At 37.3% G+C, this 14,339-nt stretch overlaps 1 protein-coding gene across 4 annotated transcripts in view; it reads right to left on the bottom strand.

Annotated features, from left to right (window-relative positions):
* Positions 1-1,002: 1,002 nt before the first annotated feature.
* LOC111808532 (helicase-like transcription factor CHR28) overlaps positions 1,003-14,339 on the bottom strand; it is a 19,337-nt gene continuing 6,000 nt past the window's right edge. For 3 of the 4 annotated variants that reach the window (XM_023694579.1, XM_023694578.1, XM_023694581.1), the window contains exons 6-13: positions 13,213-13,284; positions 13,054-13,131; positions 12,059-12,965; positions 6,996-7,126; positions 6,073-6,294; positions 3,921-4,508; positions 3,512-3,721; positions 2,330-2,434 (exon numbers count right to left, since the gene is read on the bottom strand). In XM_023694579.1, coding sequence (XP_023550347.1) covers positions 2,330-2,434; positions 3,512-3,721; positions 3,921-4,508; positions 6,073-6,294; positions 6,996-7,126; positions 12,059-12,965; positions 13,054-13,131; positions 13,213-13,284 — 2,313 coding nt within the window. Of the gene's footprint in view, positions 2,435-3,511; positions 3,722-3,920; positions 4,509-6,072; positions 6,295-6,995; positions 7,127-12,058; positions 12,966-13,053; positions 13,132-13,212; positions 13,285-14,339 lie in introns of all 4 variants that reach the window. The other variant, XM_023694577.1, reaches the window with a different exon arrangement.

Genomic DNA, 14,339 nt, shown 5'->3' with positions numbered 1-14,339 from the left:
ACTCTTGACCGTATTTTTGCTTTGTGATTGCTTCATTGGCTTTCTTCTTGATATCATCATCCTTCAGGAAAGATGTGGGCTAAGATTGATACAAGACTCCATGAAGAATTCTTTTATTGTAATGGAATTCTAGTTTCGTACAGAGTGGGGTGGAGACGATGGGGTCGGTCCATAGATTTTCCTTCCTTTTGCCGCTGAGATTACAGGTATAGAATTCTTTTATTGTAATGGACTTGCCCCTTTCAAAATCTCAGGGGTGATTAGATTCAGATCAGATTTTCCATCATGTAAAAGTAGAACTCCAACCATTACTTTTTAAAATGCACGAGAGTTCACTTAATGCACAAGTTCTCATCTCTTGTACTAACATTTTGGTGCTCCAATAAATATTCATCCTCTTGTTCTAGGATGCCAAATGTAGTTGCCTGCCCATGTTTTACTTCTGCTCCTAATTATGCCAATGTAGTTGCCTGCCCATGTTCAAAATATGTACCATTTGCTAAAGTAGTATACGTGTTCATTACCATTTGCTAAAGTAGTATACGTGTTCATTCGATAAAGTAGCATGCATGTTCATTCGATAAAGTAGCATGCATGCTCATTCGATAAAGTAGTCTATCATTGATTTTATTTTGACAATAACAGAAATGCCAAGGTCTCGGCAAAATGTTATGATACCTCCTACATTGTTGAAAAAAGTTATAACCCATCAAATTGATGTTGAATTTGGTATATTTGAAAACATTGACGAAAATATCAACAAATTGACGTATTTAACTTTCAATTTAAAGCCAAATTTAAGAATTTTGGATAAAGGTGATGTTACGGGAACACCTTAGTATTCTAATATTTGATCTCTAAGTTGGTAGAAATGAATGGAGCTTTAAGATTTGATCTTTCCATTGTTGGGCATTGGCTTCAGGAAATAGACAAGAGATATCTTCTCTCCAAACCACATTGCTAAATGCCTGAAACAGTAGCAACATTGGGGCAATCAAGGTGTTACATAAGCCATATATTAATCTCAAGAAAACCATCTTTGCCAAGAACAAGTTGAGAGTATCTTGGACTTGATATAATAACCCTCTTCAAAACAATCACATCCAAACAAATTATACCAAATAAAGCACACATAGAATCAAGGTAAAAAATGGGTCAATCCAATGACCAAAGAGTTTTACTATCAGGTGTCACAGTCATGTTTGTCTAAAGTGTGTTGCTCATGGCCGCATGCCCATTACACACTACTACGCAGTAGCAAGGGATTACGTGAGCTTCACATGCATCTCATCTAGTAGTTAAATCGTGCAGATGAATCGGACTTGAGGTGCTCATCCTCTTATCAACAGATTAGTTGCTACCCCAAAACGGTACCGAACTTCAAGCCCTTTTGGTATAAAGAAAGCTCACCTATTCTAGGAAAAAAGCTCAGGAATTCTAGTACCATGTAGAAAGGGGGAAAAACTAAATAACATTTCACTCGTTTATTGAAGTAAACGCCTTGAACTAGTAGAAAGTAAAATTACAAGTCACTAATGAGTTTCAAACAGCTAATGTATTACACATGTAAATAATAATATACTAAGAACAGTTCAAGTCTGCCTCATGTTCCTAATATATCACACAGATGAATTACAGCAACATAAATTATTCATCAGTATTAAGAGAGTTCAATCATAGCAACTAGATCAGATCAGAAGTATGAAATAACTTACTACAGTTAAAGTGAATCGTCTTAATGGAAGATAGAACAAGATAAGCAGCAGCAACATGTACCTTGATTGACAGCCACAATTGAAGTCCTTGACGTGCTATCTTTATTGCCTCTTCTACAATCTTCAGCACTCAACAGTCAACTTGCATATTTTCAAGGAACCCAATGAAACCTGTAATCTTTTTACACAGCACGTCTTGCAATACATACCTGGGCTTTTTAGAGACGATCGACATAATTTAAACGTGACGAAAAAATAAATTAAAAAGGAAAAAGAAAGCTACCTAAATCTGAACATTTTGTATACAATAGATATAAACTTGGATATTTACAGGCAGCCCTATCAAGATACCTTGGCACTTCACTGAAATCCCAAAGAAGGAAGAAAGAAAAATGAAGAAGTTGGTAGGGCCACAAAAACTCATTTATGTTACCATAAGTATATGTTGACCCAGCCTATCCCGTGGGGCCACTCTGGTGTGCAGAATATGTGCAACCAGTGTCTCTCGCCCTTAAATTATCAGAACCAGAAGTTATTCTGATCCCTACAAAATTTTTCCACCAAGTGTAAGCTAAATAAAACTTCCAGAAGAAGAAGCTGAGCCACTCGACGATTCAAACCATAAAGAGATATCTGAGATCTTCAACCGTCAAGCGGGAAGCGGAACCTCCATTTTGATCTTCACCAAATGCTGATGCAACCATTTTTCTCTTCTCTTCCTGCAAAACATGGCCAGAAAGAAGAAGCATCTTCACGTCAATATTACATGCATATCAACTTCATCTTGTAAAGCACCGAGCCAACCTCTTAGAAGATATTCAATATGCTTAAGTAACAAATTCAAAAGAATTCAGAATCAACCGAATTATTATATAACACATTGCACTGTTTAATGGTTGAAAAATTAATCAAAGCTACACAGAACCTTCAACTCCATTTACAACGAGAATGAACAACCTTTATTAAGGGACTACTTCTCCCTTCTTAGAGCTTGAAAGAGTTGATGCAATGGAGAGGCCTACAACCTGAGGGAAGACCCACTCTAACTAATGCATTCGGTAAATTAGAGTGGCTCTTTCATGGCGTGGGTTCCCCGGAGCAGACAAACAATGCCCCCCTTCCTAATCAAGTAGCTTTGAATATTGTCGAAAAAGGAGTCAGCCCTGTGGGGCAGATACATTGGGTGGACAACCAAAATTCTCAAGAAGAAAAAACGCATGCAGACATTGGCCAAACTAGGCACGAGAAATTAGAATTGTCGTCAGGATGACTCGATTGCTTGCAATAAAGGTAATTAAGCTATATCTTTCTCTAGATCCATATTCTCGATAATTGTCAAAAAATGCAACCATGCTAAGTCTTAGAGGACTCCTTATTCCAATTGAGCAAAAGGCATTTAGCACGCCTTTCCAGTCTTCTCATTACCAAAAACCAGGCCAACCAGACCCAAACAATAGGAAGAGCCTGCCACCAGCTATGAATACAATACCAAATCAAGATAAACTACAAACTCATATATATGAAATTATTGAGGCTTCTTGAAATTCTAAAACATTCACTTCTCTCTCCCAGCTCCACAACTAATTTGCATCCCTCCTGAACTCCATAACAAGAACTTGAACTTTAAAATAAATGAAAAGAAATGTACACTTGAAGATCTTACGGCCGAAATTCAGCATTTATATTGTAACCATGAAACTTAATGTTTAACATACATTTCCATAAACTGTGTTTTCAACAGCTATAGAACTGATAATGGAAAAACAAACATAAAGCAAAAGAGACAAGGATAATACCTGCAGTGCTAGTATCCTATCTTCAACTGTGTCTTTTATAGTAATCCTTGACACTGTAACAGGACGAGTCTGTCCAATTCTATGAGCTCGATCTACAGCCTGATCCTCTGTAGTCGGATTCCACCAAAGATCCAATAGGATAACATGACATGCTGCAACCATGTTTAAACCTAGATTTCCCGCCTTCAATGACATCAACATAACAGTGATCTGCAAAAAACAATTCACCGATTCAAATATTGAAAACATCCATGCTAAAACATAATATTGTTAATTATTTCAATACCTATATCATTGCAAATCATGTAAAGTAACAAATAAACTTCCATGGTATATAATGCCCCCAACATAGAGAAGCATCTTAAATCCACCAGAATTTGTTGAAGTAGATTCAGATTAGGGGCCAAACCTCGGGGTCAGAGTTGAAATCTTTCACAGCACGGTCTCTTGAAACCAGAGTCATTGTGCCATCAAGCCTCCTATATTGTACGCAAGCCTGGTTAAGTGACATTTCTACTAAATCTAACATGCCGGTCCACTGGGAGAAAACAATCGTCTTCACAGGTTCTTCAGTTGGATTTGGACATGGAGATGCGTTCTTTGTAGTATTAACATCAGAATCACAAATCTCAATGCATTCATCTTCAGAATGTAGAGAACTTCCATTGCATCCAAAGGAAACCCCTTGTTCAGAAGTTGAAGTTGATGCTTTGCAATTGTTCTGCAGAATCTCAAGAACGGCCCTAATTTTGGACGAACTGTACTCACTATGAACAACTTGGGATTTCTCAGAAATTCCTGAACTTGTGGAACCACCATCAAGATCATCAGAGATACATTTCCGGAGGGTAGTTTTCGAGAAAACAACGTCAGCAGCAACTTGTTCCTTACATCCAAGTGCCGGGCACATATTGTCATCGCCAGTCAAGTATTCAGACACGCATTGATAGCAGAAAACATGACCACACATGGTAACAACAGGATTCTCAGGTGGATCCTATTAGGAGGGAGGGAAAAAAAACAATTAAACAGTGAATACGATAAGCCATTATTTTTGCAGCAAAAAGATTATAGAAGTCTTGTGTATCATTCCAGATTCAACACTTTTTTGTTGAAGAATAGTGTGATGACAACACTTCAGCGGGATATCTACCTCTGATTTTTCTTAAAAAAAACCCACATTGCAAATCTTGAAGATGTTTCCAACTGTTACTCAACAAAAAAATAAGAGCTTTGGCTAGAACTTATCGGGATAGATGAAAGCAAAAGGAAATTTTTGACAGTTGTGGATTGCTTGAACAATTGCAGAAATTTGATACAATAAGATAGACAATACAGTACATTCATACACAATCTATATAAGAGGCAGTTCCTTCTTAATAGTAAAATATGATTTCTAATGAATTGTCTTTATACGATTTCTAAGGAAATCATAGAATACAAAGATAGGAAAGAATTCAGCGGAATGATTAAATTGGAGTTCTCATTGAGGGTAGGTTAATTTCTTCCAAGATGGGCCCGCTCATTTTATTCTTCTTGCGGGTTCTGCAACACTTCTTTGACTTCGCTCAATTCCTTAAGGCTCAACCCATCACTTTTGTTTGTCTCATCTTCACACTCAATTCCGTGGGGTTTGAACTTAAGGCCCGACTTAGAGTTCACATGGACTTTTTTGCGTGATTCCCCCCTTTGGGTTAATTCTTGATGTTTTTGAATGCTTCTTTGAAAATTAGCAATTTTAGCCTGTTCATGTTCTTTCAATTTAGATATATTTTCCAAAAGATGCCAAAATTCATCCATTCCCTTCTGAAATTCCTCCCAATTCATTCTCTGATTCAAATACTAACGTCTTCTTGGAAATGTTGCCGCCTCTGAATTGATGTAGAGATTCATGTGTGTTCTTGAATAGGTTTCTGCATTTCTTGGTTGTGTTTCATAACCAAGATAATTGCTTCTGTTCCTAAACATATTGAAACATTTCATTCTTGGATGGTTCTTGAGATGTTCCTTGTTAGGGCTTTCCTATGTAATTATGTGTGCAATGTTTGGTAAGGAGCACAGCTCCTGGATCCCTCTTGCGATCTGCATCGACAAGAGTTTTCGGTCTTCCACCAACGACAACCAATGTTGACCCAAACAACTACTCTACTCTGATACAAAATTGGTGTAACCTAAGAGATTAAAAGAGAGAACTCTCCAAAAATCAAATAAAAGGCTTCATTATTAATAGTGCGAGAGGGAGAGGGAGAGGGAGAAGGTATTTCAAAACCAAGTTAAAGAAGCCTAAAATGCTGGTATTTGTTATATCCCTGCTAGCTACACTACTACACTTCAAGATTCCCCAAAGTACTGCCTCGTTCTTAATGTTCCAAAGAATTATTCTTTCCCGTTCATAACAAAATTTAGATTTCTCCTTCAATATCGATTTATAAAGAAGGCTGAGCACAAAGAACTGGTTAAAGAACAAGGTGAAAGCAGATATTTCAATTTCTCACAGCCCAACTTTGTTAGAGCTCTCCTTTCACCATAATTCATGAGTTAATATGAAGAATGAAACTCACATCGCAGACTCGGCATATAGCCAAAGAAGTCTCCAAGCAATTTAACAGATTCATCAGCATATCCTTAGGAAGTTTACTTGCCATTTCTGTAGAATCCTTCCCCACAGAATCAATATTATACCCTTTTACAAGAAGTGGGTGGTCACAAGCTTGACGGAGGCGTAGAAGCATCAGCAGAATATTTGCATAGTTTTGCTTTACAGTACCAGCTGCGGCATAAGCCTGCAAAGTACATGTCATATAACTCCTGTAAGACTCCACATTTAAGAAGGAAAATTTCATTCAACAAAGGGTTCATTAATCAATAGGGTGGACATACAAGAAGCCTAGCCCCTATAAAGACAAAAAGAGACATACAGCTAAAAGTCTTTTAACAAAAACTTAAACATATGTATTAAAACAACTAAAGAGAAGCATCCATATGTCCTCAAGGTCTGGTGCACTTGAATTTCAAAAGATAGTAACTAAATATATTATATTTCAAACTCCATGAAATTTTTGTACAGGTATCTTTAAGCACTTTTAGTTTCCTTGATATAGGTAATTACCAGGCTCTAAATGTAATTCTTGCAAGTGTTATTTTTGTTTCATTTATTTATTTAGTCTTAAGTTTAGATTAGTTAAGATCAGCTACTTTGAATTAATTTGTTTTTAACCTTGTAGTTTAATCTCTTTGTCCCTATGGACCAAACCTATATGGATAAAGGCATCAGGCGTTGCACACAACTTTACTAAAGATTGTTAAAATAATTTTCTCTCTGACCTCACCATCCGCTGAAATGATTATACTGTAGTCAGGTGTTCATATTCAAAAAAAACACTTGGAGAAGGAGAAATTTATTTTTTAAAAAAACGAAAAAACGTTGAATCCACTCTAGTAAACTTTGAACAAACCAATATCCTTCAGGCAGGGGTAAATGCACCTTGAATTGCTTGCGAGAATCAGCTTCTAATTGGGTATAAAAATCACGCTCCTCAGTAGAAAAATCCACTTTTGTCAACCGTATGGTTTTGGGGGGCAATTTGACAATCGGTTCCCCATCAATTAATGTGCCTAAACAGCAAATAAGTTCATTACCAGAGCTGAAAGGAGAAGTGATCAAAATTCATATAAGGATACAACGTGCTGTCAATTAAATAAACTGTGGCATACAAGTTTAATACTCATACAATGTGCTTGAGATGAACAGCTATATAAAGCAGATAAAGGACCAAATGAAGAGATGATCTGGTTGGAGAGGACCATGAGATGACTGACATCACCGCACGATGACCCTTCAGTTTTGACATTAATTAAGATATGTCCAGTTATACACATGTAAAAAGTATCCCTAGGTGTCTGAACTCATCTATGAATATGTGACAAGCAAAAGATCCCTGACCATATGTTTCTGATATAATTTTTTAACAAAGAAAAAGTAATATTATATTAAAAAGGGAGACATTACGAGAGACCCCTCACTTAAGAGACCTCCAAAAAGTTTAATTATTTATTAGTTACTACAAATTAATAGTTGACGTAAGAGTATCACAAGAAATGACACCATCCATCTTAGATAGAAGCAAGCAAAATCTCCAGTGTAACATTCTTCAATCAACGAGAGACAAAAAGATAGAAATTTTTCGATAACAGATTTGTATCCTGCAAACTTACTTCTACCAAACTTATTTTCAATATATATATAGACACACACACCTTAGAAAGAAGCAAGCAAAATCTCAACAGTGAGGCAAAGAGAGAATTTTTTCGATAACAGGTTTGGATCCTGCAAACTTATTTTCAGAATATATATATATTGGTATCAAGGCATGCTGCAACTTTCAGCGACGACAGCAGAAACAAACAATGCTAAACGACAAAGGGAACCCTCCCATCTAGATTGATTGAAAAGGCAGAGTAACTAGAAAAAGCTCATGTTGCACACCCAATTAAATATTGTGATTGTACAAGGTCACAGAAATAATCAAAAGAATTAGACTCACTAAAAAAATATTATAGCATTCCTATCCTTCCAGAAAAGTCATAAACGAGCTATAGAGGCGATAGCCTACAGTACTTTGACTTTATCTTTAATATACCAACCCAAAAGAACCTCAGAGAGCCAACCTTCTATATGCCTTGAGCACCATCACTACAAACCAAACCAGTTACAAATAAAATTCAAAACTTTGGCTCAAACATTAGGATTTTTCTTCCAACTGGCTACAAGAAAGCAAGCTGTAAATGTAACATATGAAATAAATGTCTCAAAATCTTGGAACTTATCAGTGAATGTATGCAAATTCTTGAATGAATGCCTGAGGAGAACGATGTTCATAAGAGACCAAATATCAGTAGGAAAGGTCACAAACCTATCAAAACAATGTTGGATGAAAGTCCAAAATGATCTAGAGTATGAACAGGTAATAAAGAGGGACGGCGTGTATCTGGACCCTTTTTGCACAAGGGGCAGCAGCTAGGAGATAAAGAAAAACCCAGAGATCTGTGTTGTAGCGTGTCTCAAGTAAGTAGGCAAGAGTGGCTGAGTTCCCATACAAAGAACTTCACTTTTTTCGGGATACATCCCATTCCAAATCAACTTGTAAAAAACCAGCTTTACCTTTAGCACTCATAGATGAGTGAGTTCTGGATAAAGATTTAGATGTAAATCCATTTTTGTCAAGATCCCATTCCCATAAGCCTTAATGTTCAGATAGGACAACATTGGAGAGCCTAGCCCATTCATAAATTTCCGTCACTGTGAGGAGTCTTCTAATCTGTAAATTCCCTGAAGCAGTTTCATTAGACCACAATTCTGAGATGAAGGCTTCTTTTAAAAATGTGAGAGCGTAAAATGAGGAAAAGTCTTCCTTGAATGCATTACTTCCCAACCAACTGACATTTCTGACATTGCATGAAATGTTCTTGTACAGACGCTTGCAATCGAGAAATATATTTCCATGGACTTCTAGATGATGATATTGAGAAATGACCTGGTTTAAGATCATAATGCAGAGATCCATATTTAGTAGCAATCAACTTATGCCATAAGGCAGATTTCACCTCGTGAAATCTCCAAATCCATTTAGCCAAAAGTGATATGTTCTTTTGTTGAATGCCATTGATGCCTAGCCCACCTTCTCTGATAGGAAACTTCACTTCGTCTCATCTAAATGCCCACTATAGATGAAACGTCAAAGGCCCTCCATATTAATACCCAATATTTCTGATCTTTGACACTGATGTTCAAGCCTCTGATGCTTTTTCAAATGAATTATAGGTTGCATACAGGTTTTCAGGCGATGAAAACAAGATGGTATCATCTGCAAATTGAAGATGGGTAATAGATGAGGTGTGTTGACCCTTTCCAACAACAAAATCTTTGATCAAAACCTCGCTTTTGACTTTGGATAGTATACAACTAAGACAGCCCACGATAAGAATAAAGAGGAAATAGGACCACCTTGTCGAAGACCCTTTGTGGCAAGAATCATTCCAAGAGGCTTGCCGTTAACAATAATGGAGAAGTTAGGAGATGAGATGCAGCCTTGTGTCCATCTTCTCCACTCAATACCGGAGCCCTTGATTTGGGAGAATGAGATCAAGGAAATCCTAATCAACCTTATCAAAAGTTTTCTCAATGTCCAATTTGTTTTAATAAGAAACGAGGAAAATAGGTGCAATAAGCGCATAGTCTACCCCAAAAAAAAGACCAACCTAAGGGTTTGGGGAAGAGAGCACCCCCTCCCAAAAGTCATCAATAATTTAATCACAACTCCCGCTTCCTTGCTTCTCTTCAGATCGTCAATAATTTTGGTGCAATAAGTGCATAGTCTACCGAATTTCATCGGTCACAACGAAAGAAAGATGCCACAAAGTTTGTTAAGTGATGTTTTATTCGTCAAACTTCAAGGATCGAGTCAAAATACCCATCTTTACATTCCCCTACCTCTCCCTCATATACTATTTGGGAAGATTTATCCATGGACTTTACACTTGATCCCCCTAGGACTCAACAAGGTAATGACTTTGTCTTAGTTGTGGCTGATCAATTCATTAAAGTGGCATACCTCCTGCAAAGAATACAACAAAACAACCCAACCACTAAAAACTGTCTGCCCAAAATCTGATTCAAGGTGTTAACTCTTCCATGCATCCATGTAACACTTTTCACACGTTGAACTTAACCTCCTTAGGAATTTTCACCTTCCAAACCAAGGAGAGAAAAAAAAACCCCACTAAACATAGGTTGGATGAGGCATGGGAAGAAAGAGCTACAAGAAAATCTTTTGAAGGACAAGGGTTCGAAAGGTGAGAATCTCTCCTATGGGCTTAAAGCAAATAGAGGAGAGGGAGGAAGTAGAGCTAAAACATCTAACGTTTCCTCATTGGTCAACGAACATTGAAAAATCCAAGGAAGGAGACAACAATAAGTTCAACTGAACAAGGATCAAAGCAATCGAGTGATTCTTGAGAGAAGAAAAATGATATAAACGAGAGTATAAGGAGTAAAGGGATCTATTCCCCAACCACTTGTCCTCAGAAAAACATATTTTTCCCGTCTCCCCCATATCATTATGAATAAATTGAGATAGGAAAGGAAAAACTGCCACAAACCACCTTCTACAGGTTTCTAGTGCCCTTTAAACCCTCACTGGTGCACTCAAAGGGGTGAAGCCCCTACTTGCTAACAATAACCTTGTCCCATAGAGGTATTGACTCCGTGATAGAATCGCCAGAGCCACTTACTAGCAGGGTAGTGTTTCTCACTTAACATTATCAATACCAAAACCCCTTTAGTCTAGGGACCTAGAAACCACCTCCCAACGAATCAGATGTGATCCCTTCCCCTCTTCTACCCCTTCCCATAAGAAATCTCTCATAAGCTACTCCATATTCTTTCCAATTAGACTTGGGACTTTAAAATGAGACAAAAAGTAAGCAGGAATACCACTCAGTGAGGCACCCTTCTGGAAAAGAAACTCTTCTTCATGGAAGGGAATCCTTTGCGAACAGTTCCAATGACAGGGTCCCAAAAGGAACGACCTCTAGAGGAGTGGCCAAGGGGAAGACCTAAGTAGGATGAGTGAAAACCCTAACCTCACGATCCACAAAGTTGGCACACCTCTCGAGCTTGAAAAAGTCCCAATTAATGCCCAAAAGAGTTGCAATTTGACAGTTTGGCTAGCATGCAACAAGCATTTCTTTATTCCTGCAAGCTACTTCTTTAATGATGGCAGCCAACTGCTCAATTCTTCTCGGAATGTAAGAAAGATATGAAAGAAAACAAAGCTTTTTCATTGAAATGGAATGTGGAGCAGCAGGATGAAATTAAGGAACACCTCAAACAAGCAATTTTCCTACAAAGTTGCTGTTGATTCACATCGTTGTGCTTGAAGCTTCCGAGTTGGGAAATTGGTGATGGTGCATTTGCAAAAGTCTTGTTTACCTACTACAGTTCATAACATACCAAAGCTTGGTCCTTTTTCTGTTGTTGAAAAAATTGACAGCAATGCATATTAGCTAGATGCCCCTCCTACCATTTGTATTAGTCCAGCATTTACTGTTGCTAATATCTACCCTTATCATGCTTCAAACAAGTTCCCCTTAGCTGATTGACTCAAGGATGCGTTTTTTCTTGGGGTTGGGGGGTCTGATGTAGAACATCCTCAGCTACTCTTGGACATTAACTGACTTATCTTTAGTTTTGTTATTCCTTTCTTGATTGTAGTCTTGTTTTACTGGTGTGGCAATTTCTTCTGCCTTTTTTGGACATTCACCAGCCAGTTAACTTGTTGTTTACCATGGCTAGTTTAGATTAAAGTTTCAGCCCTCCTAAGTTTCTGTCCATTTGTATCACTTTTGTGATTTTGAATAGAACTCCCTCACATAAATAACAATACTGAATGAGAAATCTGTATTCTCATCATATTCTTACACATAATAACAGTAGAGTTTTTATTAAAGGAAACAAGAGAAAGAGAGTGAGAGAGAAAAAGTATCCACCTTTAGTTCGTCGCAACATTATTGCCCTTAGAACAGCCTGAAGCTTCTTATAGCCAGTAACTGAATTTCTGGAAATTGGAACCTTGATTGTATGGTAGAAAGATTTATAGACAGCATAAGGATCATACCTCAGAAATCTGAAATAGCTGTATAAATCATCAATTGCATTTTGTATAGGTGTTCCAGATAAGCACCACCTTCTTTTCGCTCGAAGGCTACAGCAGGCTCTAGCTACTTGAGTTCTGTGATTCTTTATTGTCTGAGCTTCATCCAGAATAACTCTGAACCAACCCACTCTTGCCAGTGGGCCAGAATCACACTCAATGGAAATGCCAGTTCCTTTCCTGCCTTTCTTACCCTTCTTACTGCTGATAGAGGTCTTTTTCCTCTTTACGTTAGCAGAAAAATCAGTCGATAATCCGTATCTATCTCCATTTTTTTCCTCAGCGTCATCCTCATCAACTAAAGGTTGTTTTGGAACTTCATTGGTGACGATCGAATATGTTGTGAGAACCACATCGTACTTTGCAAGCTCATCAGGATTCCTAGTCCTACTTCCCCCATGATAGATTAAAACTGAGAGTTTAGCTTCTTCAGTGACCTTGTCCTCTAGTTCTCTGGCCCACTGCCGAAGAATACTTGCAGGGCACACAACCAGTGTACCAGCTGCAGGTCTCCGCTTACTGATTGCTCTAGTTGTTTTCACTTCTTGAATTGGTTTAACATCATCAGACTCTCCAGTCTGCTGCATTTTAACTGAATCAGCAGTGCCAGTGCCATTATCATCATCGTCGTCCAAATTCAAAGCTTCAGCTTTTGTTTTGCTTCCATCTTCTAATTCTGCCTTTGACTGCAAGGACTTCTGCGTTTGTATGAGGGAAATCATAGAAACTGTCTTTCCAAGGCCCTGAAGAGAAAAGGGAAGAAGTCTAGAACCTCATTAAGGACAAATTTCCAAAAACAGACGAGAATTTAATCCAGGTCCAGTAGCTTGCCTGGTCATCCGCTAAAATTCCTCCCAAACAATGCAAACTTCTAGTTTCCTTCTGTAGCATCCATGCTAATGCAATTTTCTAAAAGACAAAGTATACAGCAAAAGGTTTTTAAAAAATGTCTGACAGTAAGAGAAAGACACTACATTTTGATAGAAAAACCTGATGTCTTAAAAGAGGAACAGACAGAAGACCATCGGGTAAATTAGCCTCAAGTTTTGGTTGATTTAGATCCTGCAAAAAAGGGGGATTGGTTATTAAGACTTTAATAGTTAATTCAGCAGAGGGAAAGCAATTCTAATATCAACAAGACTTATTGACTAGCTGATAGCAACCAGTTTCTTCTATCTTGATCTTTTAGGCGATAATTGTTTCCTCTTGTCTTTTGAACTATCATCAGATCAACCTCTTTTTATTTAAATAAAGCAATCTCATTGATCAATGAAATAAACAAAGCAAAAGGCATAAAAAAAAATTAAAGGAATTACAAAATGCCTCCAAAATGGTGCAGCAAATCAAAGAACTATCACTGTAGGAAAAAAGATTTATGTAAATAAAACTGAATAAGAGAATAAAAATAGTATGAATAAAGTTGACATATCCCTCCAATATCCGGAAAGAGGCTCTTATTTATTTCCAACCAATAGTACAAAAGAATATCAGTGTATTAAGCCTGAGGACTTTTCCTTTGGACTATGGTAGAGCCCATTAAGCATCAAATTAAACTATACAAGAAGCTGGAGAGAATCACTTTCTGGCTCCAGGATTTAAACCCTTCAAATTACAAATAAGCTGTTTTAGACTTTTGTTAAGAAAATAACCTCTAAAAGCGTAAGATGGAAAGGCTGTTAGGTTAGTTAGTGAAATTTAAGTTAGCACGAACTAGTTTACATACTACTCTTTTTTGGTTAAAAATGAAAAAAGGCAGAATATTTAATAAAGCTTTGTTTTCATTTTGATTAACACCATTCAAGTAGAGGATTTGGATAGTAATTGTTTGAGCTCAGAAAATTTCTCCATTTCAATCATTGAGAAACCTGAGGAAATAAATCCTTTCAAGGGTATGAGACGAGGGGTCTTTCCCATCCTTCTTTTTTCTTTTTCTTTTTCTTTTTTTTCCCTAATGTGAAACCAAGCTTTCATTGACAAGGACAGACAGGTTTAATTGAATACTTTTGAGTTGGAAGGGATAAGCTTTATCTCTTCATCTCACTCATTTCCAATTCACTGATGACACTTTTTTCAAAATAGGAGATTTTTTTCCTTTTTTTTTCCCCCCCCCCCCCCCA

This window comes from Cucurbita pepo, chromosome LG13 (genome assembly GCF_002806865.2).
Source record: "Cucurbita pepo subsp. pepo cultivar mu-cu-16 chromosome LG13, ASM280686v2, whole genome shotgun sequence".
Classification (NCBI taxonomy): Eukaryota; Viridiplantae; Streptophyta; class Magnoliopsida; order Cucurbitales; family Cucurbitaceae; genus Cucurbita; species Cucurbita pepo.
This window is presented reverse-complemented; position numbering and strand designations above follow the sequence as displayed.